Genomic DNA, 21,206 nt, shown 5'->3' on the forward strand with positions numbered 1-21,206 from the left:
CGAACCCAAAGGCTTTCGCCGTCCGTATCGTACAGATGTTCTACAGCATTCGATTCAGAACACTCGCTTTAGTCTCTTCTATCCCCAAATCAAACGTAGTAATCTTGAACGGTCAAGTGCTTGACTTTATGAACCGGTTTCTCTGCTTGCCCTTTCTGGCCGACCTTCAATGTCTTGCGAGTATTGAAGTACCCCGCGCGGGCACGTACATACTCTACATATCAGTAAGACAATCTATCCCTCCCCAAACATTCTGACACTCACCATACCCTGTCACAATCTCCTCCTCATTGACCTCCTCCTTCCCGATCAGTCCCTTTCGTAGAAGGACCGGGCTAGGTGCGGGGATCATAGGTACATCGTTACCTGGCCTCAAGAAGTAAATTAAGGAGATTCTGGGTAGGTGAGCCTGGTCTGGTGGTGGTCGAACGACGCGGTGAACACTGCTTTTGATATAACCCTTTGATATTGACGTTGCGTCAATTAAAATCGATTCCAAGGCCAGAGGGATAATAGGATGTTTTGCCTTTGTCAGGAGGGACATCACGTCCGCTGCATTGCAGGTTATACCCCCTTCGACGGGTTTCACCCATTTCCACTCATTGGAGGGCGCTAGTATTTGTAACCTGTCGGGGTCGTAGATTCAACGTTATTAGACGCATATTGACGGAAAGGAGCTCACGCCGCGACAGGTTGGCTAAAAAGTAGTGTCAAGGACCCTAGCATGTCGCGATTAGCCATTTCCTTTCGTCCGGAAAGCGGCGTTGTTGCTCACCAAAGTCTATGATAAAAAATTCAATCAAGATATTACTACCAGAACGTCAGTATATGTATATGAGCTAACCCGTATGGCCCCTTAGCCATGTATCCTTCATTTTCTTGTCCTCTTCTTCCGAACGGGGATGGTACTTTAACTAACAGTTGAGAAAAAGAGGGTGATTAGAGGTGTGCGAATCCCCGTGTTATCATGCCATGGGAGGTTGACTTGCCATTCTGACATGGTCTTCCGAAGGAGCGCAAAAATCGTGCCGTTCGACAAAATAGTCTTCCGGTAGTTCCAAGATGATGGCGATGAGTACGAGTAGGCGACGTAAAACTTTTTCATAACAAAGTTTCTGAAACTCAGCTATGTCGCTGCGGTACTTTTTGATCACGTCGTGGAGAGGTTCAGTCATTTCTTGATCCAGGGAAGGTATTTTTGGAATGTTTAGCTAAAGATAGCAAGATAACGTGTAAGCCAGTAACACTTTCAGATGACCTTACCCCTTCAACGTTTTGTAACATTTTGTGCTTCTCGCCATGCTCGTCGCCCACTTCCATAACTCTTGGTACCCGATAACCAAAATGGCTAAAGAAGAAAAAAAAAGAGGTCATTAAACATCAAAAGAACATCCTCAGCAATGCCGTATCCGAGTCGTGGATGTGCGGACAAACTCACCTTCCACCACCCTCATAATCAGCAATGACCTTCTTCTTCTCGTCGGTAGACTGATTGAAGAACATATTGGCGATGGCGAAATGGCGATCGACCAAGGCTTGCGGGATACCGGAATTAATTACCGTCCAGAAACCCCAACTCGTGGAAGCGTCCCTTAATTCCGCAGCCAAGGATTCTTTTCCACCCGGTTTGTCAAAGCGGGACAGGTCAAGAGTGAGAAGTGGGGCCCAGTCGAGTTCTGCGTGGGTCTCAGGTGGAGGAAGCCAGTTTTCGAGGTCTGTGGATACCATGGTGGGAGGTGGGAGGGTTTCAGCGAGCGATGAGGTATACTAGTCCGTGACCTCAATACAACGATGCTTCTCAGTCAAAGCAGATGACAATTCTATCACTCTGGGAAACATCAGTGGCACATGACGATGTTTCGTGGAAAATTGAAGTGGTGTGTTTGCGATGAAGCCGGATTGGGACGTACAGGCATTAAGAAAAGACATCACTAGGACTTCAAGGATGATTAACTATACCGAAGAATCCAAAGCTTCGGTTAGTAAAAGAAACGCGATGCGTATTCCGTCCTCAAAATAAAGATGTTTAACTTGGTCTCAATCCGATCGGGGTGGCACTTACAGTAGTCGCTTTATGAAGCTCGTGATGCAGGTATGCTAGTCGAAGGCTCGGCACCTTTTTCATCCTCGAAGCTCTGGTCTTCGTAACGAATAGTAAGGACGTTAATGGACGAGAACTCTGGGGCCTTTGGTTCCAAGCTCTCATGTTCTGCAAACAGTTCTCCCAAAGTAGCTTGGTGATTAATCGGTAGGACTCGGAGTGGACAAAGCTGGGAATGCCAGCGTAAGGTCTATAAGTTTCCATGTGTCGGTCTGGAGACGCATTTTTACTTCCCAGGTGTCGTTAGTAGTTGAACGAGTACACCACAGCTACTAATGCGAATATGTCTACGCTAGCAAATAACTGAATCAGCAAATTCATTCAAAGAAACAAGGGTGGTGATGTACTTCAAATCCTTTACATTGACAACGTTCATTGACAGTCAACCGAGCAATGAAGCGCGCTAAGATTCAGGAGAAAATGGTGTGCGTGACCGTGATGCACAGAATCTCTTCCTTTCACGTCCATCTGGCATCTCCCGTCTCGAGTCCCTCGGCGAACGTCGCTGAACCACTCAGCTCATTTCTGATCTTTCGAAATTGTACAACAGTTTGTCCCTTAGTTTCTTTATGATTATTCCATATCAAACATCTCCCCAGTGACCTCTAGAGAAGAGCTCGACAAGTTTGTACGATACCATCTCCTCGGGCGTCTCTCTCAAGATCTCAAGCTCTCAAGAGTCAACGCCCCGTTCAGCAATGCGTCATATACTCGTGACCCGCACCCCGTCTCCAACGAGGAGGCTCGGGAGCGATATGGTTCCCGCCCAAAGGGCTTGCGGCCTATCATCGTCGGAAGGAGCTTGGTCCAGTGTTTGAGCATGCGATTACGGCGGTCTGGAACGGCGAACTATACCAGAAGGTTATCGTTGCCTTGTATCAACGCAGGGTCGGTCAGGTCCTAGTCATCCGTTATTTCCTTGCTAACTGGGCTTTCTAGATCCTCTTCACAACTATTGACGTCGTCCGTTTCAAGGAGGACAAAGCGCCTGGGGACGACGACGGGGACGAAGCCAAGATACCTGTCATCAGTCTCATCACCATTTGCGTTGGTGTCTACCCGGGGAGTACCACCCCCACGGCTGCCCACAACGCGGCTCAGAAAGTCCTAGGCCTTCTCCAGAGCTACGAGATCAGCGACATTGACGTCGCCTTCCGTGAGGTCGTACTACACACGCAAGGCCGGACCTCAGCTTCTCCAACGTGTTGAAGAGCCGCACCCACTCTTCGACATTATCAGTCCCTCACACCCTCCCTCAGCCTCCCATCGCCACCACAACTAGGCCCAACGCTCAGGGCACTATGGGCCTCTACCTCGCCGAGGGTGGCAGCAGCAAGAGGACCTTGGGCCTCACGTGCCGTCACGGATCCCAGGAAGCCAACATCGAATATACTAGCCCCAGTGCACCTCCCAAGGACCTCCTACTTGGCTAGAGAGTCTACGCCGAGTTCCTCGAGTCGATCGAACACGCCGTCGGATGGTACAGTACCAGTGCTCAACGATCGAAGAAGCAGATCAAGGAGAGGGAGAACAGCGATGACGACGGAAAGGCTAAGGAAGAACGGGCTAGGACGTTTTTGGACGCCGTGGAGGTGGCCATACGAGGACATGGAAAGCTCTTCCATCAGGTCAAAAATAATTGGCGCAAAGTGGGCGACCTCGTCCTTGGCTAAGTCCTCCGCTCCCCACCCATCGCTCTCGGCGTTGGTGGCCATGGTTTTACCCAAGATTGGGCCGTTGTCGATCTCGACGTGCAAAAGCTCGGTCCGGGCTTCCAGGGCAATGTTATCGACCTCGATGCGTTTCATATACAACCCCAAATGTGGGACCGGAGCGGGGAACGGTGCTGGTTAGTCGTGCAGAATGGCAGCGCCACTGGCACCACGGTCGGCCGCGCGAGCAGCCTTTCCCTAACGCGAACCTCAATGTCGTCGTCTGATAGCCATCTCGACCTCAGCAATCGACATCGGGCGACGAGGACCGTTCTTTTTTGTTTCCGCCACTTCTTCTCTTTTTTCGAGGCGCGTTTTGGTACGGGAAATCAAACCGGAATTATGATCAATTTGAATGTTATCTTTTTGTGTAATGTTCTGTATTCAAAAGTAGCCAACTTTTTTTCTAGTAAAGTTTGACATCTTTTGCTTTTCTGTCTTTTTTTGAAACAATGTACTTATCCAGAATAATGTAGTATTATTATTATCATTTAAATTCTTGGACCATGGAGAATACTGTATTATTACTGAAGGACCCGACGCACAATAAAGGCGTGCCTAAATTTTTTTCTCATAGGAATGTTTGTTTTTGAACCGTTCAAAATATTTACATACCTCCAAGAGCATTCGACAGTTTGACTTCACCTCTTACCGATTACAGGAGGTGATTAATCAACTGGCAGTAAAAAATACCGGATCTAGAACACCGCCTCCTAATCGACACGTATCAGAGAATCCGGTTGTTGTCAATACCACTTGATTATATAGGTCCCCAACGTCTATTCTCTGGAATTTAGCAAGTACCAAGGTACGCAATGCTGTAACTATTGATACTATATCACGTCCTCCCCTCTCTCATCCTAACAACAATCCTCCTCCACTTTGTAAACAAACTCGCATCAGGCATCAAACTTTTCTTCTTCACCTGCGTTTGTACCCCACCTTGGCCACGTTCACTACCTTCTGTCTCAGCAACCCACCCTTCAATCCATCTAACAAGCCTGGCAAATTCACCTCCTCGGGCCCATCCGGCCGTCAACGGGTCTTCCTCCTCACCACCAGTTCGCGTTCGTGCTGGACTTCCCCACCTCCGAATCTCAGCAGCCAAAGGCTGAATACCCCCTTCACCACTTCCGTACTCCCCAAACAATACGATTGCAGCTGCAAGTGTATCTCGGGAGGGTGAGATCTTTAGGTATCGTTGCCAGGCGAGAACGAGGGGGAGTTCCGAGATGGGGGGAATGTGTTCGCGTCCGCGTTCCTCCTCAATTGGTATATCTTTAGTTGTTGAGACCTCAGACTGCTGTTCATTGGTGTTACGAGAGGTAGAAGAACGTCTGAATAATGACCGTCCCTGAGGCGCAAGTCCGAGCAACAGGATATAGTCTCTAAAATGGGTATCCTGTAATATCACCTGTGGGTAAGAGGGAAGTGCCTGTATGTCAATTTGTGTGTTTTGCAGCAAGTCTTTTAGAGTCAACCGTTGTTGCTTGAAAGAAGAAGTAGGGAATGGGACCGACAACGAGTCAAAAAACGCTGTATCTGCAGGTTGAATGAAGGGTTGGGCTGGAGACACGATAGAAGGTAAGGGTAAGGGAACAGGAAGCGTTCGCGTCGGTGAACTGGTACCAGTACCTGCCGTCGTCGGGAGAGCCTGGTGATTCGGTGTTCCGTCGCAATACTTGTCATCAGAGAGGAAGTGTTGGTTCGAGTTCGAGTTCAACGTAGAGTTTGTCACATCCTCCTTCTGTTTTTGCTTTTCAGACCCAGGACCAAAACCAGATGATGCCGTACCACCACCACCATCACCACGACTCATCATCCATGCTTGCCCAACCGCACACCCCCAAAACACCTTCCGCATTCGATCAACCGACGATTCACCACACCAAAAGTTGCCAGGCTGGTAGGATACCAGCTCCTCAGCGGTCCCCACCATCTGGTGCAATGACCTCAATGCCTCTTCTGTCATTCGCTCTTCATTCGCCATACCATCGTGTCTCTCCTGTTCCTGACTAGCGGGTTGTTGTTTCCTCTTCCTCAATAACGCCGACCAAAACGAACCCCACGAATCCGCAGCATCTCTCTGCGCCTTCCTAGCAGCCTGAAGAAAGATAGAGACAGCTCGACTGTCGGGGTATACCTCATACAGCCTAACACTGTTCTCGAAAAGCCAACATACACAGTCATGCCGGCCTATACGCATGAGAGAGGTCATGAAATCGCTCAAGGCGATAGTGGAGAGGTGGATCTTCCGAAAGAGAGTTTTCACGTCGCTCTGTCCTTCTGTTGCGGTGGGTAGCGGTGCCATCAAACAGCACTCGTTCAAGAGTGCAAACGCCTTGTGCGGTTTTCCAACCCTTGTGAAAGCCTCGAGTCCCACTGCTATAGCATGAGAATCTAGTGTGAACCCCGTACTTTTCAGATGACTAAAGTACTGTTCGGCGAAAAGGAAAGCACCGTTCGTTCCTGTCAAAGGGTTATCTGAGGACCGTTCACCACGGACTAGGAGACCTCGGATGAGTTGGGTGTATAAGCCTAGCGTCGGACGAACGCGGGGTTTATATTGGTTGTGATTACCAGGAGGGGAGATGGTAGAGGGGACACCCCATTCGAAAAAGCTGACAATTTCGCGAGCGGAGAAGTGAGAGGTGTCTTTGATGGTTTTGGTAAATCCTTCTTTCCATTCGGATTGTAACCTTTGAGATAGACTTTCGTAGTCTCTGTGGGGGGAGAAGAAAAAGCTGGGGAGAGGCATTGGGGTGATGGAGTCATCGGATGGTTCCGTTACTTCTGCGGTCTCGACGGCAGGTGGTTTGAGTTTGGTGGGTGACGATGCTTCAACCATTCCTTGGAGAAATTGTATAGCGGAAAAACGATCCTCCCTTCCCTCTTTGGTCATAAAAAATTTGGCTGTGTCGCCTTGCAATTCCTTGACGACCTTTCGATAATCATCATCATCCTCAATTGCGGGTTTTGATCCCGTAAAGAGTTTGACATATTCAACGAGCTGCCCTGATTTGGGCACATAGCCTTCCCTGACAGCACGCTCTCTCAACCATTTCGTCAGCTCGAGCACGACGAATCTGTCGTTTAATAATTCGTCGCATGTTTCCTGCCACAATGTTAGTTTGCGAGAGTCCATTCCTTTCAGTAGGGCTACGGTAGAACTCGCTGATTGGACGGAGTGAATGGGGTTTCTGGAAATGGCTTGTAAGAGTAAATTGAAATAAATCTTTGATGCGTGGGCGCTGAGGTTGCTGGCATGATGATTGGGGGCAAGGTCGAGTCGTAGGAAATGATTCGTGAGGAGTTGCATAGGGAGGACGGCGTTGAATTTAGCGAGTTGGAACACGGATAAGATTATGAGACTGCCTTTGAGTTCTGGAGGAGTGTAGTTGAGATGTGAGAGTGTAAGGGAAAGCATGGGGCCGGTTGCATGTGGGAGAGCGCGAACTTTGTGTGAGACGAGGTAGAATAGAATCCAAGGAGGGACAGGTGAACCAGATGGACTTCGTGGGGGTGCCTCATCTTCACCTTCCAGGCTGATGGGAAGTGAATCGTCTTGAGTAATGTATCCGGTCCGATGAAGAATCCTCGTAGCACTCTCGATGTTTGAAGCATCTAGAACCGGCTTCCACCTCTCCAGTTCCTGTATGGAAACATCGTTAACCGTCAAAACGACCTGGTTCCACCTGACTTCTCGTTTCACTGCTCGTGACCCTTGAATGAGATTAAGATGGTGTTGGAGAGTTCTGGCACCAGCGCTTGCATCATGTATGGCTTCTACAAGCGGATAGACGGAATGTTTTGTTTCTTTGTGGTCAGAGAGCAGTTGGAGGAATCGAGAGACTCTGAATGAATGGAATGGAGAAGAGATTGCGCGCAATGGGGCACTACTCGATATGTACCGTCTACATGCCCGCATTACATTTCAATGTCTCTCTATCAACTAATCATTTATTGGTCTTCAAACATGACAGAAATGGTACTCACACTCGACGACAATGCTGGAAATTTTTGAGCAGACGCGCACGTCGGTTTTCTCACAATCAATATGATCTTATCAGATAATCCAATACTGGCCGCACTGAGGAGACTCGGACGTGCTTACTTTTATCCTTACTCCTTCCCTCTCATCTTTCACCAAAGCAAGACCAAGGACTGGCCTTTACTCCAAAAAATGAACTGGAGTTTACTCCCGATTGTATTCTTCTCGGGTCTCACGAGGCCTTCGCCTTTGCACGGTGAAGTGTTCTACATCTGTTCTCCGTGCGTTTCAGGCTGACAAGTGCTGCTCGACAGACTTGTTGAAGGATGCGGTTAGAGCCTGTGTACTGGGCCTGAAAAGTCGAAATTCTTTCCCCCTTCCTCCTTCAAAAGATGTCTGGGGATCTAGTTCCAGTCAGCTTCAAGGAATAGCCTCTCATGGTGCATGAAATAACCTTGATCGCGATGAATCTGTTTTGCGTAAAGCTATATAGTACGACATTCAAGAGGCCGTCGGTTTCCAAAAGGACTGCATCGGATTTCTGTAGAGTCACCTTCGCGACTATCAGGAATATGTGGACCTATTCCTAGTCGACTTTTACCGGAAACTCAGTGAAGGTCACGCAGGATGGGCATTGGGTGCAGGTTAGAGAATCGCGGCCATCGTTATGAGTGGGACTACAAACTTCCTCCGAGTCCCTCCAATGAAGTACACGCCTATCACACGTATTCCGTCTGTCCCTAATCTGGGCGCTGCATTCGTACTCGATACATCCTCAACAGGCCCCTCCCACCGATTAATCACCAAGCTACCTTCATGGAGAACTGCTTGCAGAGCATGAGAACTTGGTACCAAGGGCCCTAGAGATCTCGTCCATTAAGTCCCTACTATTCGTTACAAAAACCAGAGCTTCGAGGAAGAAAAAGGTGCTGAGCCTTCGACTGGCATGTCTCTCCATCGACTGAACCTTAAACTTCATAAAGCGACCACTGCAATTACCACCGGATTGGATTGGGAACAAGTTAGACATCTTTATACGGACTAGGCATCGCTGTCCTTTTACTAACCGAAGCCTGGGATTCTTCGGTATAGCTAGTCATTCTTGAAGTCCTAGTGAGATGAATTCCCCCTTTTTTAATGCCTGCATACGTCCCATTCGGCTTCATTGCAGACAAAACCACTTCAATTTTCCACGAAACATCGTCATGTGCCACTGGTGTTTCCCAGCTAGAGTGATAGAATTGTCATCTGCTTTGACTGAGAAGCATCCCCGCATTGAGGGTCACGGACTAGTACCTCATCGCTCACTGAAACCCTCCCACCTCCCACCATGGTATCCACAGACCTCGAAAACTGGCTTCCTCCACCTGAGACCCACGCAGAACTCGACTGGGCCCCACTTCTCACTCTTGACCTGTCCCGCTTTGACAAACCGGGAGGAAAAGAATCCTTGGCTGCGGAATTAAGGGACGCTTCCACGAGTTGGGGTTTTTGGACGGTAATTAATTCCGGTATCCCGCAAGCCTTAGTCGATCGCCATTTCGCCATCGCCAATATGTTCTTCAATCAGTCTATCGACGAGAAGAAGAAGGTTGTTACTGATTATGAGGGTGGTGGAAGGTGAGTTTGTCCGTAACTGCTGAGGATGTTCTTTCGACGTTTTAATGACCGTTTGTTTCTTCGTTAGCCATTTTGGTTATCGGGTACCAAGAGTAATGGAAGTGGGCGACGAACACGGCGAGAAGAAGCACAAAGTGTTACAGAATGTTGAAATGGTAAGGTCATCTGGGGGCGTCGACACCGGCTTACAAGTTATCTTGCTATCCTTTAGCTAAACATTCCAAAAATACCTTCCCTGGATCAAGAAATGACTGAACCTCTCCACGACGTGATCAAAAAGTACCGCAGCGACATAGCTGAGTTTCAGAAACTTTGTTACGAAAAAGTTTTACGTCGCCTGCTCGTACTCATCGCCATCATTCTGGAACTACCGGAAGACTATTTTGTCGAACGGCACGATTTTTGCGCTCCTTCGGAAGACCATATCAGAATGGCAAGCCAACCTCTACGGTAACACGGGGATTCGCACACCTCTAACTTCTTTGCTGTTAGTTAAAGTACCATCCCCGTTCGGAAGAAGAGGACAAGAAAATGAAGGATACATGGCTAGGGGGTCATACAGGTTAGCTTATATACATATACCGACGATCTGGTAGTAATATCTTGATTGCATTTTTTATCATAGACTTTGGTGAGCAACAACGCTGCTTTTCGGACGAAAGGAAATGGCTAATCACGACATGTTAGGGTCCTTGACACTACTTTTTAGCCAACCTGTCGCGGCGTGAGCTCCTTTCCGTCAATATGCGTCTAATAACGTTGAATCTACGACCGCGACAGGTTACAAATACTAGCACCCTCCAATGAGTGGAAATGGGTGAAACCCGTGGAAGGGGGTATAACCTGCAATGCAGCGGACGTGATGTCCTTCCTGACAAAGGCAAAACATCCTACTATCCTTTCCGAACCTATAATTGATCTTAATTGACACTAATTCAAAGGGATACATCAAAAGCAGTATTCACCGCGTCGTTCGTCCACCGCCAGACCAGGCTCACCTACCCAGAATCTCCTTAATTTACTTCTTGAGGCCAGGTAACGATGTACCTATGATCCCCGCGCCTAGCCCGGTCCTTCTACGGAAGGGACTGATCGGGAAGGAGGAGGTCAATGAGGAGGAAATTGTGACAGGGTATGGTGAGTGTCAGCATGTACAGGGAAGAATGGATTGTTTTATTGATATGTTGTTCAATAGAGTATGTACGTGCCCGCGCTGGGTACTTCAATACTCGCAAGACATGGAAGGTCGGCCAGAAAGGGCAAGCAGAGAAACCGGTTTTCAAAGTCAAGCACTTGACCGTTCAAGATTACTACGTTTGATTTGGCGACAGAAGAGACTAAAGCGAGTGTTCTGGACTGATTGCTGTAGAACATCTGCCAGTGTATGATACGGTCGGCGAAAGCCTTTGGGTTTGCATTCCTGCTAACAGGAGGACCTCGTAAGCTTGTCCGTTTTGCTATTGTGAATTTAGACTTCCTACTTCCAGGAGGTGGGATAATAAGTGAGTAGAACGTTTGACCGCGTAGACGGAGAACTCCAGCTTTTGACTTGCACATTTTTGAACAAGGAACCGTGGGTGTTATTGCCCCCAGAGGAGGTGTATATGTGTGATGGCGAGGATTCTACTAAGCGATGATCGACGACAAGTAACCAGCCCTGGTTGCGAGGGAAGATATATATCACTGTGGCCTCGGAGATGATTGACAGTGGACACATTTGTTTGTCTGCTAAACAGTGGGCCGGTCCCGGTCCGCCAACCCGCGCGGTTCGTAGATAATCATCAGGCTTTGATCAGGCTTTCTTCTCTTCGCACCGAGGGTGCTCCACGTTCAAGCTTTATACTCCCTCTGCTCTCAAATCTCAAATGGGTTCAACCATTATTCAAAATCTAAAACATCAAAAGCATCTCTTACGCTGTGCCTCTGAGAAATTGTGTTCCCAAAAATAAAACAAATGCCCCAACCCTTCTATCTGAATTTCTGGATCGCTGGGAGAGAGGAAATTCTGTGCTTGTAACAGGAACAAGTCAGCGGCGAGGTTTTCGAAGAAGATTACTATCGATGGCTCGTGGTCGAGTCAAACGAAATGTCTTTTCAGCTGCGAAAAGAGTGCGGCAACGACTCAATGTCTCCGATATTTTTGTCTTTCCATGGCCGCCACTGCCACTGTTTCAACCACCGTATACCTTGAAGACCATCGGAAGCCACTAAGATCCAGCTATTGTCCACCACTCTGGGCTGCCACAGGCCAACAAGTCTCAGCTAGGTGGCCACAGTCTGTCAGGTTACAAGCAATGTTATCGACCCATAGCTGGTGTATAAAGTCATGCAGGTTGAGGTTCCAGCCCATCCAACAAAAACTTTATCGTCCCTCTCATCTCCCAACCATCTCCCAGCCCAATGGAATACTCCAGGAAGAATACCCTTTTAGCCCACACCAGCTCTCCTCAGATTCCCCCTGCTCTCCCTCGTTACCCTGGCCCAGATTCCGGATTCAACGGCCTCGAAAGAGTGGTCATCGATTTATACAACGATCCTCTCGTCGACAATGATACCCTCGGACCTAACAGGGTCTGTTGCCTAGCTTGTGGGACCAGAATAAAAAGTTTGGGTATGACGTACGCCATGTGTAGATGGGATGGTCATAAAGCGGGATGTAAGAAGGCACAAGCAGCATTGAAGGAGTTGAAGAAAGGGAGGCGCTTTGTTCCTGTGAAGCCGATGATAAGACTCAGGGTAAGAAGTGATTTCTTTGTACCACGGCTGATGTGGAATTCGAGCTAATATCTAATTTCTCTCCCCCCCCCAACAGCCGGAAGATCTTACGTGCTCTGCGGAGGAGGAGCAGACGGGGGAGGGGATGTATTCGGCAAAGATGGTTCAGTGGAGAGAGACATACGCTGCAGAGCTTCAGAGAGAAGCGTTGATGACTCAAGTTCAACCGGCTGCGTCTTCCTCGGATCCACCTTCGAGATCTGGTGAAAGCTCTGGGCCTAAGGAATCGTTATTTGCGACTCGTACGCTTCCGCCTCTCCCGAACCGCCCAGCTATTCCCAAAGGTGCCTATACTCTCAGTTTTGTTGATTCGTCGAATTCGATGCTTATGGACATTCTTTTTTTACAGATGTTTACGCCAGTGCGACTTATACTCATCCCAATTATCGTTACTAAGATTCAGAGTCGTAATGTCGCGGATTCGCATGCGCGCCTGGTTGGCTCTTCCGTCTCATTATGATTATGGTCTTTCTTTGTTTTCAGCGAATCATGCCCCCATTTAAATTGTATCATTATGTTATATGCTATGTCTTTATGGATCCAGGGTTTTATTCGAATTGCTCAATTCCGTGGTAGGTAATCCGATCCAATCCGATCGAAGAGTTTAAGACCTGTGAGGTTCGGCCCGGAGTTACTTGTGGGAAAATAGTCACGTGAATACAGCTCATGTTGACTTTCGTCTCACGCCTCCATCCTTCCAACCTCCTCAGAATGTCCCAATTTCCAAAGACACTACCCATAACCCAAACCCCCGGGCGGTGAGGCACTACGCCCCGCTGTATACGGAGAGTCCAAACCTAGGGTATGTCCCGTTTTGACTGGGTACAAACGGAATGTCAGTGACCCAATGTCATAACCAGAAAAATCCACGGCTTCGGGTGTCTTCCCCTTGACGACTTCCGGTCGATCCGGACGACCGGGAGGTTCCGTGTTGGCGCACGGTTTTACGTTTTATCCAACAGCAGCCAGAAATTCTTGGACTTGAGCAAAGACCCCAAGTTTCTGCAGGAAGCGCGAGACTTTTTTGATATAGGCGAAGACAAGCCTGAGGAGTTCGTATGGGAGCTACTTGCATGTACCCATGGCTTGTTGCCGTCTAACCAGTTGCTATCTTGAACATGTTTCATGAGCATACGGTGCGTTGTGCGCGCAGCTACGCCGCAGCTGTTGGGACATTTACATTGAATAAAATTTGTCCGACTCACATTCGCACAGATGGCGGTTATAAAAGGTCTGAGAGTTCATTCCACTCCTCGTCCTCAGGATGCATCACAAACTCGGGTTATTTGCTTCGCTTGCTCTCACTTTTTCATTGAATCTCGCCCAGGAAATTGAGTTCTTCGACTGGGACGCGGTGAGCAGATCCCGTACTACTTCCAGATCATCTTTGTACGGATTTACTAAATAACCCGTCAGGTTCAACCATCCGACACGCTTGACTGGGGCCAGTGCTACACAGATTTTCAATGCGCTCGCTTCAATGTAACTTGAGGATCCTTTTGTAAGTGTCGTGCTCGCTGACAAAATAATCTGTTAGGTACCCCTCAATTACAGCGATGAAAGCGTCGGATCTGCTGTCCTCGCGATGATCCGTCTTCCTTCCAACCTATCATCCAACGATCCAAATTACCGGGGGCCTATCCTGTTCAATCCCGGTGGACCTGGTGGAAGTGGGGTCGACGCCCTGGTTGGTTTTGGGAAGGATGCACTGAGTAGCTTGGTAGGCCCAGAGTTTGACTTTGTTAGCTTTGATCCCCGAGGTGAGTTTTTTTTTTTTTTTGATTTTTGTGGCCCCCAGTGGTTATCAAACGAATCTAGGTGTGGGACGTACCACCCCCCAAGTAGATTTGTTCTCCTCTGAGAACGAAAAAGCCTTGTGGAATCTCAACAATCCTGATCTCAACAGCCTCAACGGAACTGGCATTGTTGACGCAATTCCTCGGTTGTGGGCTCAGTTCCAAATATTGGGCCAGCTTGTTGAAGACCACGATACTTCGATCAGTTTGGCACATCTGACTACCGATAATGTGGCTCGCGATATGTTGCGGATCGTTGAAGCTCATAATCGGACGAAGATAATTTACTATGGGGTTTCGTGAGTGTTCAAGCCTGACTCGGATAGTACCCGTTTCCGTCCTGAAGTTTGGATAGATACGGCACGGCACTTGGGGCGACGTTTGCAGCTATGTTTCCGGTATGTTCACAGTACTGGCGTTGTGGCTCGCCCTCGAGAATTGACTATTGTTAGGATCGCATCGAACGGATGATCTTGGATGGTAGGTGGACCATTATAACAGCAACCTCAATACATTCTGAAATGTGTTTGCACGCTATGACAGGCGTTCTAGACGCCTCCAGTTATTACTCTGGTCTGTTACTACTCGCTTTCGCAGCAGCGCGTCCAACTCATCTACCCTAGGCGACTGGTCTGCGCAGTTTACTGACGCTGATAAATCCCTTCAACTTTTCTTTGATGGATGTTTCGAAGTCGGTTCTGATAAATGTCCATTCCACGACTCCTCACCTGAAAAGATAAAACAAAACGTTCTCGATCTTCTCGAATCAGTGCGGTTAAAACCTGTCCCAGTATACGAAGGTCCAACCAGCCCCTACGGAATCATCGACTACGCCGGTCTGAAGACGGCGCTTCAAGTAGCTACTCGACAACCATATCTCGGTGCCACTAGCTTCCTTCGCTTAGCGCAAGGCCTTGCAGATTTACAAAGGGCCGGAAATGGTTCAATTATCTTTTCTTTCTTGGGACAGGAAGTGTACGGTCGTTACACAAACATATCCGCTCTGAATGCTCCAGCCAGTATTGAACGCGAGCGCGAGGCAGTAATAGCTATTTCTTGCACTGACATGCAAGAGATCACAGATAAACCTGCTGATCTCTTTGCGTACTTTGAGCGCGTCAAGGGGATCTCGATGTTCGTTGACACCTTGTTGCCCATCAGAACGCGTTGTTCGTGAGTCTTGGATTCTTCACTTGATTCTGTACTTGGAAGTGATACTACGGGTGGTTACAGGGGATGGAAGATCCATCCAGATCATTTTACGGGTATATTTAACGATCATGCGTTGATGTTTCATAGGTCCTGATGGTGTTGCATTTCATAGGGCCGATTACTGCAAACACGAGTTTCCCTATCCTTTTCATCGGTAATACTGCAGGTGAGGACGGTCTCCTCCGGGATTTTACCCCTCCCCCTCCTCGAAGAAAGTCCATTGACGGAACTATCCTGTAGACCCTGTTACCCCGCTTGCTTCGTGCGTAAAACCATCATCCGTTCGCCCCCCCAAAAAAACTAGGAATGTTTTACTAATGATCGTTTAAGTGCGAAGGCGATGTCTGCAAAGTTCCCTGGTTCCGTAGTCTTTGCTCAGGACTCTGGAGGCGTAAGTTGTTTCCTTTCTCTCTCGGGGATATCATGAGTACGATTTTGACCTGCGTTTCCCCCTAGCACACCTCTCTCGCCGCTCCGTCTGCGTGTACTGTCGGTCGAATGCGAGAGTACCTTTTGTCTGGACGTCTTCCTGAAGCAGATAGTGTGTGTCCCATCGATGTGAAGTTGTTTGAAGCGCCACAGTCTGCTGTTATTCCCGTGCGGAGAAGTTTGGTCGCGCGTGGACTCTTTTGAAACTGCATCCAGAGGCTTGGAAGGAAGGGTCGGTCTATCCGAACGTTGTGGCCTTACGAAGGCGTTACGAAGACCATTGATATCGTTAACAGTATTTTGTATCTCATCAATGGACTTGCGCAAACTGAACTGAATCTGATCGTCCCTCAGACCACATCCGACTTTAGCAAACGTGTCAGTTGGACCTGTACAACGAGAAGCGGGGCTGAGTAGTGAACGTTTGAACTTTCCCCCCCCCGCAAAACTAGAATAACACGTACTGAGTTCGAACTGAATTCGTCCTCGAAAAAGTTTAAGGTCTTGCGCGCCGTCGCCTGTACTACACGACCGCGATCGACTCAGATATTTCGACGCCCTGCACCGATCTTAACTCACTTCGTACTCCCCTTAGAAGTGAAGACATTTGCGCGGCCTACATGGCACATGCCACCTTCTCTCTCTCTCGATGGATATCGGTTAAATTCTCTTCTTTCTGTCTCCCTTGACATATTGGAAGCCGAAGTTATGGTGATGATTTTCGACGCGCCACAAGAGAATATAATGAACCGTAGATAAACAATTTATTCCTGGGGGAATGTGTACCCTTCGGCGACCTAGCTTTACAGATTCACCCTTTCTACCATACAATAAACAGAACCCTTTCTGACTGACCACTATGTACGCTTTCAAGACCATCTATATTTACGACCTCTAGAAATTGGAAAATGCCTCGATAAGACCGGTCGATTTGTCGGACCTTGGAGTAATCGAACACCGGAAGGGTAGTGGACGGCTTAAGATGAGTTTCAGTAAAGAAAGAAAAAACCGTATCGTGAATAAGAAATAAAGCATTACCTAAAGAGAACCGGTCCTTCTGAGTAACTTTCAGGCGTATCAATCTCCTCCCCTTGCTCGTTCTTGGCTTTCTCGAGACGGAAAGCAGCGAGAACCGTTGCAATGGTCAACCATACTACGGCTTCGGCAAAGTAGCGACCCACACAAATTCTGAGGGAGGGACGTGAACATGGGTATGTAACTGGGGTGAAAGAGACCGAATAATCACCTTCTCCCAAAGCCGAACGCTACGTCGTCTCTATAGTCATTGACCTTGTCATAATAACGCTCGGGGATGAATTCATCGGGTTTTTCATAAACCGCTTCATCCCGAGTCATACCCCTGGAAGAACTGGGTTTAGCGAGAGACCGTATGGGGGATAGGGTAAGTACCATATATTGCCAAACACCACGCTGCCTAGAGAAGGCAGAGCTTTCAATTCGAAGGGAACAAGCGGGGAGGAAGATAAGGCAACCTTTTGGTATATAGAAGCCGTCGTAAAAATCGTCCTCAATCGTGGCATGGGGAGCTAAATGCAACGCGTGATTGTAAATTATTTGGGTGTACTGGGCACGACTGAATTCACATACCAAGAGGAAGGGGTGGATGCCATCTCATGACTTCCCAGTAAATGGCGTTGACATACGGTAGAGACGAGCGGTCGGCAAACGTTGGAAGTCGATTGGTCCCAATGACGGAATCAATTTCCATTTGAGCTTTTTCTTGACAACGAGGATGTCTGATCATAGCAAGGAAGAAGGTCCAGACACTGGAAACCATCTTAAAGAGGAGGTCGATTGAGGTCTGATCGTAGGGCAGAGAATAATGGAAGACCCACGGTGTCGGCACCAGCTAGACGAGGTTCGAGAGTTAGTGTCAACGTGTCAACGGCGAAAGAAAGGTAGTAGCACACCAGCATATGATATCAACCCCATGTTCACGATACGATCGTCCTCCTCTATGGAACCACCGTTGACCTTGTTAACCTCCAGCAGCTCGGCCACAAGGGAGGATTTCAAGTCGCCTTCTTTCTAAAGAGGGGATTAGATACACGATGGAGAGAAGGACCGTATACGGTACCAGAAGCTTCATGGTGTGTTCAACCACGAGTTCCTTCATATCTTTCAGGGAGGTGAGACTGTTTACTAGATCTTCTTTGAGTCGACCAAGTACCGGAAACCAGATGGGAAGAAAACGGAAGAAAGGAAAGTAAGTCGCCGAGAACACAAATTGAGGCGAAACCACTGTGTCCACAGCTCGAATTGCAGTCTTTGAAAGTTGAAGAGCTCGAGAGTCTACGTTGGTTACATCCAATCCAAACATGGTACCTAGTACAGCGCCTCCTGAAAGACTGTTGGCCAGGTCAAGTCCACGAATATTCCGATGCCAACAGTAATAACACATACACTTCGGTATTATCCATAAACTCTTCCGGGTGGTTGAGAAGGCTCCGAAGGAAAGCATAGACCTTCTCCTCTATAGCCGGGTAGAACTGGGGTATAGACTGAGACTTGAGGGACTGGTGGTGAAGACGCCTGTTTGCGCGCCAACTATCGGAGTAGGCCATAGCAGCTTAGGCAGAAACGATATGAGCCGCGGTGTATATGAGTGTAAACATCGAGAAGGTCGTACGTAGAAGAAAACTCCATCCAGCACTGGAAAAGTCATTGAAAGACATTAAGCTCCTAAGGTAGACTCACAGATCGAGGGCGTTCGCGAAAGCGCGACTAGAATAAATCCGCGATCGCTTTTCCAAGAGTTGGTCCGCGACTTTGTTGCTGTTGACGAAATAGAAATGTTGCCCTGGAACCTTGAGGTGTACCAAGGGGCCTTGGAGTAAATGAATATCAGACAGTTATTAATTGTGGTGAACATCAACGCACCGTATCGTTTCCCCCACTCGGTGAAAGTAACCCACGGCTTCTTCGGAGGAATGAGTGCGACGTTGCCTATCGACGATCGTGTACCAGGTCCAGGCGGATAGTGGTCGTCTTTTCGGCGACATAGACTGGCACTGAAATAAGCAGTAGCAACGAGAACCGATATCGCCAGAAACAGAGGAAGGGAGTCGAGGGCCATGGTGGTTGAGATGCAAGAAGCCCAGCCCTTCCTGATATATTAATAGTCGTGGGCTGCATCTTTAGATGATCATGAATCACGGTGAGAAGTGGCTCGTTTATATATATAAAGTGCAAGGCAGCCTGAGAGTTAAGAGTTGATCTAATACATTGGGGTATGTGGGCCAGCGGGGGACCACTGGCATGGCCGAGTCCGAGGTGACGAGGATCTTCACCAAGGACAGGCATACTATACATCCCCTTAGACTGTTCATGTGTAAGCTACAGGGCAATGGTAGTTAGCAATCCTAATGCATGTATTAAAATAGATGGAAGCAGTTAACCCTGTCTCTGGAAGGCCGACGCTCGACCTGAAGTTCACGCCACGTAAGGGTACTCCATCTCAGCAGTGAATTGTTTATAGCCTCAAGACACCCTCCCTTCAATTTGAACACTGCAGCGGTTTCAACGACTTGATTGAAAACACTCTTGCTGGTTGTAATAATGAGCGAGACGACGTAGCACCGCACTCGATAACTTCGAGTGCGGTCACTGCGGTATATTGGGCGAATTCTCAGAACCGGAAATGGCAACGACAGTTGGCTTCATGGGGTTATACTCTAGGTATGCTTTGGCGTTCATCTAGAGAATTCTTAACGATCAGTTTGAATAGTCGAACTTGTAGAGAACGGAAACGTATGTGCTCGACCTAGGTAACGCCATATCCGCTTCTGGAGGTATTTTACTTTGTCTTCCCCCCACATGAAGCCATTTGCCAGTAAGAACGCCTGTAAAGCACCTCTGAACTCCTTGTAAGCACCGAAACGGTAACCGATATCACCACCTAGAAGGAAGTGAAACGATTAAAAGACAGGATCGCTTGCGATAAAGATACCGAGAGAAACGTACATACTATGGTATCCATGCTTCAACAACTCAGCATGAGATTAAGACAGAACCTTCTAATCCTAATCTCCACCTCTGACTCCCCTTCGGTCAAGTCTGAACCACCCGTTCCATTCCCATGTTCAACAGCCAAGGCATTCTTGAATGTCTGTTTGAAACCAAAGAACTTGAGGATGGAGAAATTGATGGTCGGACGGAGTCGAAGGCCACCTTCGCCGCCTTCAATGTAAAGCAGAGCCGTAATGAAGGAAAATCGAACGTAAGCGTCGTCGGGAAGACACCAAAAACGAAAGCTTGGCACTTGAAGTCGGAATCCATGGTTGACCTGAGCTTTATCGTCTTCCCATACAACGCATTGGGTGATTCGTTCGGGGAGTTGTACGATAGCGAGACCCTTTTGGTATGGTGAGTTGGCTTTCAAGAAGGATGGAAGGCTGAGAGGAAGCTCAACGAGCTGCCGTTGGGCATGAAGCTGAGGTTTGAACCAAAGCCTTCGCCATCACGGAAATTAGGATAGGCGACCAGTCATTTGGGTAGAACCAAGCACTGCGCTGTTCAACTGGGTAAGCAGGGAAAAGGCGAAAATACATACATGAAAGACGCACCTCACGATTCGAACTCTGCGGTTTTCTCTTCCCAATCTCTTTCTTCGGAAAAATTGCATGCTACGTTCAAAATGCACTGTTATTGCTAATGACGCCATTATCTTCATCCAGAAGGCCAACGTTCGACCTGAGATCCGCGTCGCGTAGATGAGAAAGAGTAGCAACAAGCAAGTCGGGGCCTTGAGAAATGGGTACGATTCTTGAAGTCTCGCTGGGGGAAGTGTTGGAAATGAAATAGGGGAGGTGGAAAAACGGGCACCGAGATTTGGTCTGAAGCACAAGGGTGAAAAGGATGATCGTAGAATCGTCGGATAAGTTGGAACAGAAGACGAAGATCAAGTAGCCACATATCGAAGACTATAAAAGATACTAAATATGCTAACACTATGCGAAGTGAAAAAAGAGAGTGAAAAATTTGCGAAGGATTTCATGGGAGGAGCGGGGGCGACATGGCGGTTGCGGTGGGAGAAGGTGTCAAAGTGGATATAAAGGGAAATAAGTTCTCACCCTTAAGAAGCAGAAAAAGCAACAGCCTCGTCCTCGTACCTCGGACTCGGAATTTGGTCACATGACACATTTATCCGGACCGGTCTATGATTTACCCGGATTGCAGGTAAAAACGTTTGGGATGTAGTGCACCCGCGATTAGGTCAAAGTTATTAGCAATGCTAATTAGCAGTATCCTTAGAACCCCCAAATATTTGACGCTAATTAGGTTACTTATTGCTAATTAGGGTTCACAGTGCTCCTTTAGATGTAGAAACATTCTTTAAGTAGTTTTGAGAAAATTTGCTCGCAATTTCAATTCCATGACGTGGAGGTGTCACGTGTGAGTGGCAGTGTTAAATCTTGTCGCGTTCAGAACGCGTCTCTCGGACTTTGCTGGTACTTTCTTGCGTTCAAACTCAACAAATGGAAGTCGAGAAGGCAAGAGACCTCCACAAGCTAAAAGTTCTAATGAGGAACCTACCAAATGCCATCCCA

At 48.0% G+C, this 21,206-nt stretch overlaps 8 protein-coding genes across 8 annotated transcripts; 4 read left to right on the forward strand and 4 right to left on the reverse strand.

Moving 5' to 3' along the window:
* Nucleotides 1-17: 17 nt before the first annotated feature.
* E1B28_013620 (uncharacterized protein) lies at nt 18-2,543 on the reverse strand. Its single transcript, XM_043158788.1, has 10 exons — nt 2,449-2,543; nt 1,439-2,388; nt 1,264-1,348; nt 990-1,211; nt 845-914; nt 776-781; nt 683-719; nt 527-626; nt 265-460; nt 18-214 (listed from the first exon to the last, which is right to left on the reverse strand). Exons 2-10 carry the CDS (start codon nt 1,726-1,728, stop codon nt 90-92), a joined length of 1,131 nt encoding a protein of 376 aa, XP_043004143.1. The 5' UTR covers nt 1,729-2,388; nt 2,449-2,543; the 3' UTR covers nt 18-89.
* A 979-nt stretch (nt 2,544-3,522) lies between these two features.
* Nucleotides 3,523-3,909, reverse strand: E1B28_013621 (uncharacterized protein; the record flags this gene model as incomplete). The annotated part of the gene is made up of 1 exon (XM_043158789.1): nt 3,523-3,909. One exon carries the CDS (start codon nt 3,907-3,909, stop codon nt 3,523-3,525), a length of 387 nt encoding a protein of 128 aa, XP_043004144.1.
* Nucleotides 3,910-4,580: 671 nt separating this feature from the next.
* On the reverse strand, nt 4,581-7,861 carry E1B28_013622 (uncharacterized protein). The gene is made up of 2 exons (XM_043158790.1): nt 7,810-7,861; nt 4,581-7,758 (listed from the first exon to the last, which is right to left on the reverse strand). The coding sequence occupies exon 2, from the start codon at nt 7,739-7,741 to the stop codon at nt 4,652-4,654; it is 3,090 nt and encodes a 1,029-aa protein (XP_043004145.1). The 5' UTR covers nt 7,742-7,758; nt 7,810-7,861; the 3' UTR covers nt 4,581-4,651.
* An 83-nt stretch (nt 7,862-7,944) lies between these two features.
* Nucleotides 7,945-11,000, forward strand: E1B28_013623 (uncharacterized protein). The gene is made up of 14 exons (XM_043158791.1): nt 7,945-8,060; nt 8,119-8,730; nt 8,788-8,917; nt 8,976-9,424; nt 9,492-9,579; nt 9,636-9,857; nt 9,917-9,986; nt 10,050-10,055; nt 10,112-10,148; nt 10,205-10,304; nt 10,366-10,561; nt 10,620-10,863; nt 10,912-10,926; nt 10,993-11,000. The coding sequence occupies exons 4-12, from the start codon at nt 9,135-9,137 to the stop codon at nt 10,742-10,744; spliced, it is 1,134 nt and encodes a 377-aa protein (XP_043004146.1). The 5' UTR covers nt 7,945-8,060; nt 8,119-8,730; nt 8,788-8,917; nt 8,976-9,134; the 3' UTR covers nt 10,745-10,863; nt 10,912-10,926; nt 10,993-11,000.
* Nucleotides 11,001-11,238: 238 nt separating this feature from the next.
* On the forward strand, nt 11,239-12,744 carry E1B28_013624 (uncharacterized protein). Its single transcript, XM_043158792.1, has 3 exons — nt 11,239-12,160; nt 12,237-12,483; nt 12,549-12,744. The coding sequence occupies exons 1-3, from the start codon at nt 11,825-11,827 to the stop codon at nt 12,593-12,595; spliced, it is 630 nt and encodes a 209-aa protein (XP_043004147.1). The 5' UTR covers nt 11,239-11,824; the 3' UTR covers nt 12,596-12,744.
* Nucleotides 12,689-13,315, forward strand: E1B28_013625 (uncharacterized protein; the record flags this gene model as incomplete). Its single annotated transcript, XM_043158793.1, has 3 exons — nt 12,689-12,771; nt 12,849-13,001; nt 13,060-13,315. The coding sequence occupies 3 exons, from the start codon at nt 12,689-12,691 to the stop codon at nt 13,313-13,315; spliced, it is 492 nt and encodes a 163-aa protein (XP_043004148.1).
* Nucleotides 13,316-13,463: 148 nt separating this feature from the next.
* On the forward strand, nt 13,464-15,840 carry E1B28_013626 (uncharacterized protein; the record flags this gene model as incomplete). Its single annotated transcript, XM_043158794.1, has 13 exons — nt 13,464-13,553; nt 13,616-13,681; nt 13,737-13,959; nt 14,018-14,294; nt 14,351-14,393; nt 14,448-14,475; nt 14,539-14,568; nt 14,619-15,168; nt 15,229-15,260; nt 15,320-15,373; nt 15,448-15,469; nt 15,538-15,598; nt 15,664-15,840. The coding sequence occupies 13 exons, from the start codon at nt 13,464-13,466 to the stop codon at nt 15,838-15,840; spliced, it is 1,653 nt and encodes a 550-aa protein (XP_043004149.1).
* A 545-nt stretch (nt 15,841-16,385) lies between these two features.
* Nucleotides 16,386-19,512, reverse strand: E1B28_013627 (uncharacterized protein). The gene is made up of 15 exons (XM_043158795.1): nt 19,421-19,512; nt 19,056-19,363; nt 18,538-18,993; nt 18,355-18,484; nt 18,287-18,309; nt 18,061-18,226; nt 17,735-18,005; nt 17,568-17,685; nt 17,493-17,506; nt 17,245-17,434; nt 17,130-17,183; nt 17,047-17,071; nt 16,883-16,996; nt 16,675-16,824; nt 16,386-16,612 (listed from the first exon to the last, which is right to left on the reverse strand). The coding sequence occupies exons 3-15, from the start codon at nt 18,731-18,733 to the stop codon at nt 16,531-16,533; spliced, it is 1,533 nt and encodes a 510-aa protein (XP_043004150.1). The 5' UTR covers nt 18,734-18,993; nt 19,056-19,363; nt 19,421-19,512; the 3' UTR covers nt 16,386-16,530.
* Nucleotides 19,513-21,206: the final 1,694 nt, after the last annotated feature.

The sequence above is a fragment of the Marasmius oreades genome, chromosome 9 (genome assembly GCF_018924745.1).
Source record: "Marasmius oreades isolate 03SP1 chromosome 9, whole genome shotgun sequence".
In the NCBI taxonomy this organism is placed as follows: Eukaryota; Fungi; Basidiomycota; class Agaricomycetes; order Agaricales; family Marasmiaceae; genus Marasmius; species Marasmius oreades.

Excerpts from the sequence above, each read along its gene's own strand:
- E1B28_013620 (XM_043158788.1), bottom strand. The coding sequence starts at position 1,728 with ATGGTATCCACAGACCTCGAAAACTGGCTTCCTCCACCTGAGACCCAC. Across the intron at positions 915-989 it reads CGGAAGACCATGTCAGAATG|TTAAAGTACCATCCCCGTTC; the intron begins GCAAGTCAACCT and ends CTCAACTGTTAG. Across the intron at positions 215-264 it reads GGAGATTGTGACAGGGTATG|AGTATGTACGTGCCCGCGCG; the intron begins GTGAGTGTCAGA and ends ACTGATATGTAG.
- E1B28_013622 (XM_043158790.1), bottom strand. The coding sequence starts at position 7,741 with ATGCGGGCATGTAGACGGTACATATCGAGTAGTGCCCCATTGCGCGCA.
- E1B28_013623 (XM_043158791.1), top strand. The coding sequence starts at position 9,135 with ATGGTATCCACAGACCTCGAAAACTGGCTTCCTCCACCTGAGACCCAC. Across the intron at positions 10,149-10,204 it reads TTTAGCCAACCTGTCGCGGC|GTTACAAATACTAGCACCCT; the intron begins GTGAGCTCCTTT and ends CGACCGCGACAG. Across the intron at positions 10,562-10,619 it reads GGAAATTGTGACAGGGTATG|AGTATGTACGTGCCCGCGCT; the intron begins GTGAGTGTCAGC and ends GTTGTTCAATAG.
- E1B28_013624 (XM_043158792.1), top strand. The coding sequence starts at position 11,825 with ATGGAATACTCCAGGAAGAATACCCTTTTAGCCCACACCAGCTCTCCT. Across the intron at positions 12,161-12,236 it reads AGCCGATGATAAGACTCAGG|CCGGAAGATCTTACGTGCTC; the intron begins GTAAGAAGTGAT and ends CCCCCCCAACAG. Across the intron at positions 12,484-12,548 it reads CCGCCCAGCTATTCCCAAAG|ATGTTTACGCCAGTGCGACT; the intron begins GTGCCTATACTC and ends CTTTTTTTACAG.
- E1B28_013627 (XM_043158795.1), bottom strand. The coding sequence starts at position 18,733 with ATGGCCCTCGACTCCCTTCCTCTGTTTCTGGCGATATCGGTTCTCGTT. Across the intron at positions 16,825-16,882 it reads GCGTTCGGCTTTGGGAGAAG|AATTTGTGTGGGTCGCTACT; the intron begins GTGATTATTCGG and ends TCCCTCCCTCAG. Across the intron at positions 16,613-16,674 it reads GAAGGACCGGTTCTCTTTAG|CCGTCCACTACCCTTCCGGT; the intron begins GTAATGCTTTAT and ends ACTCATCTTAAG.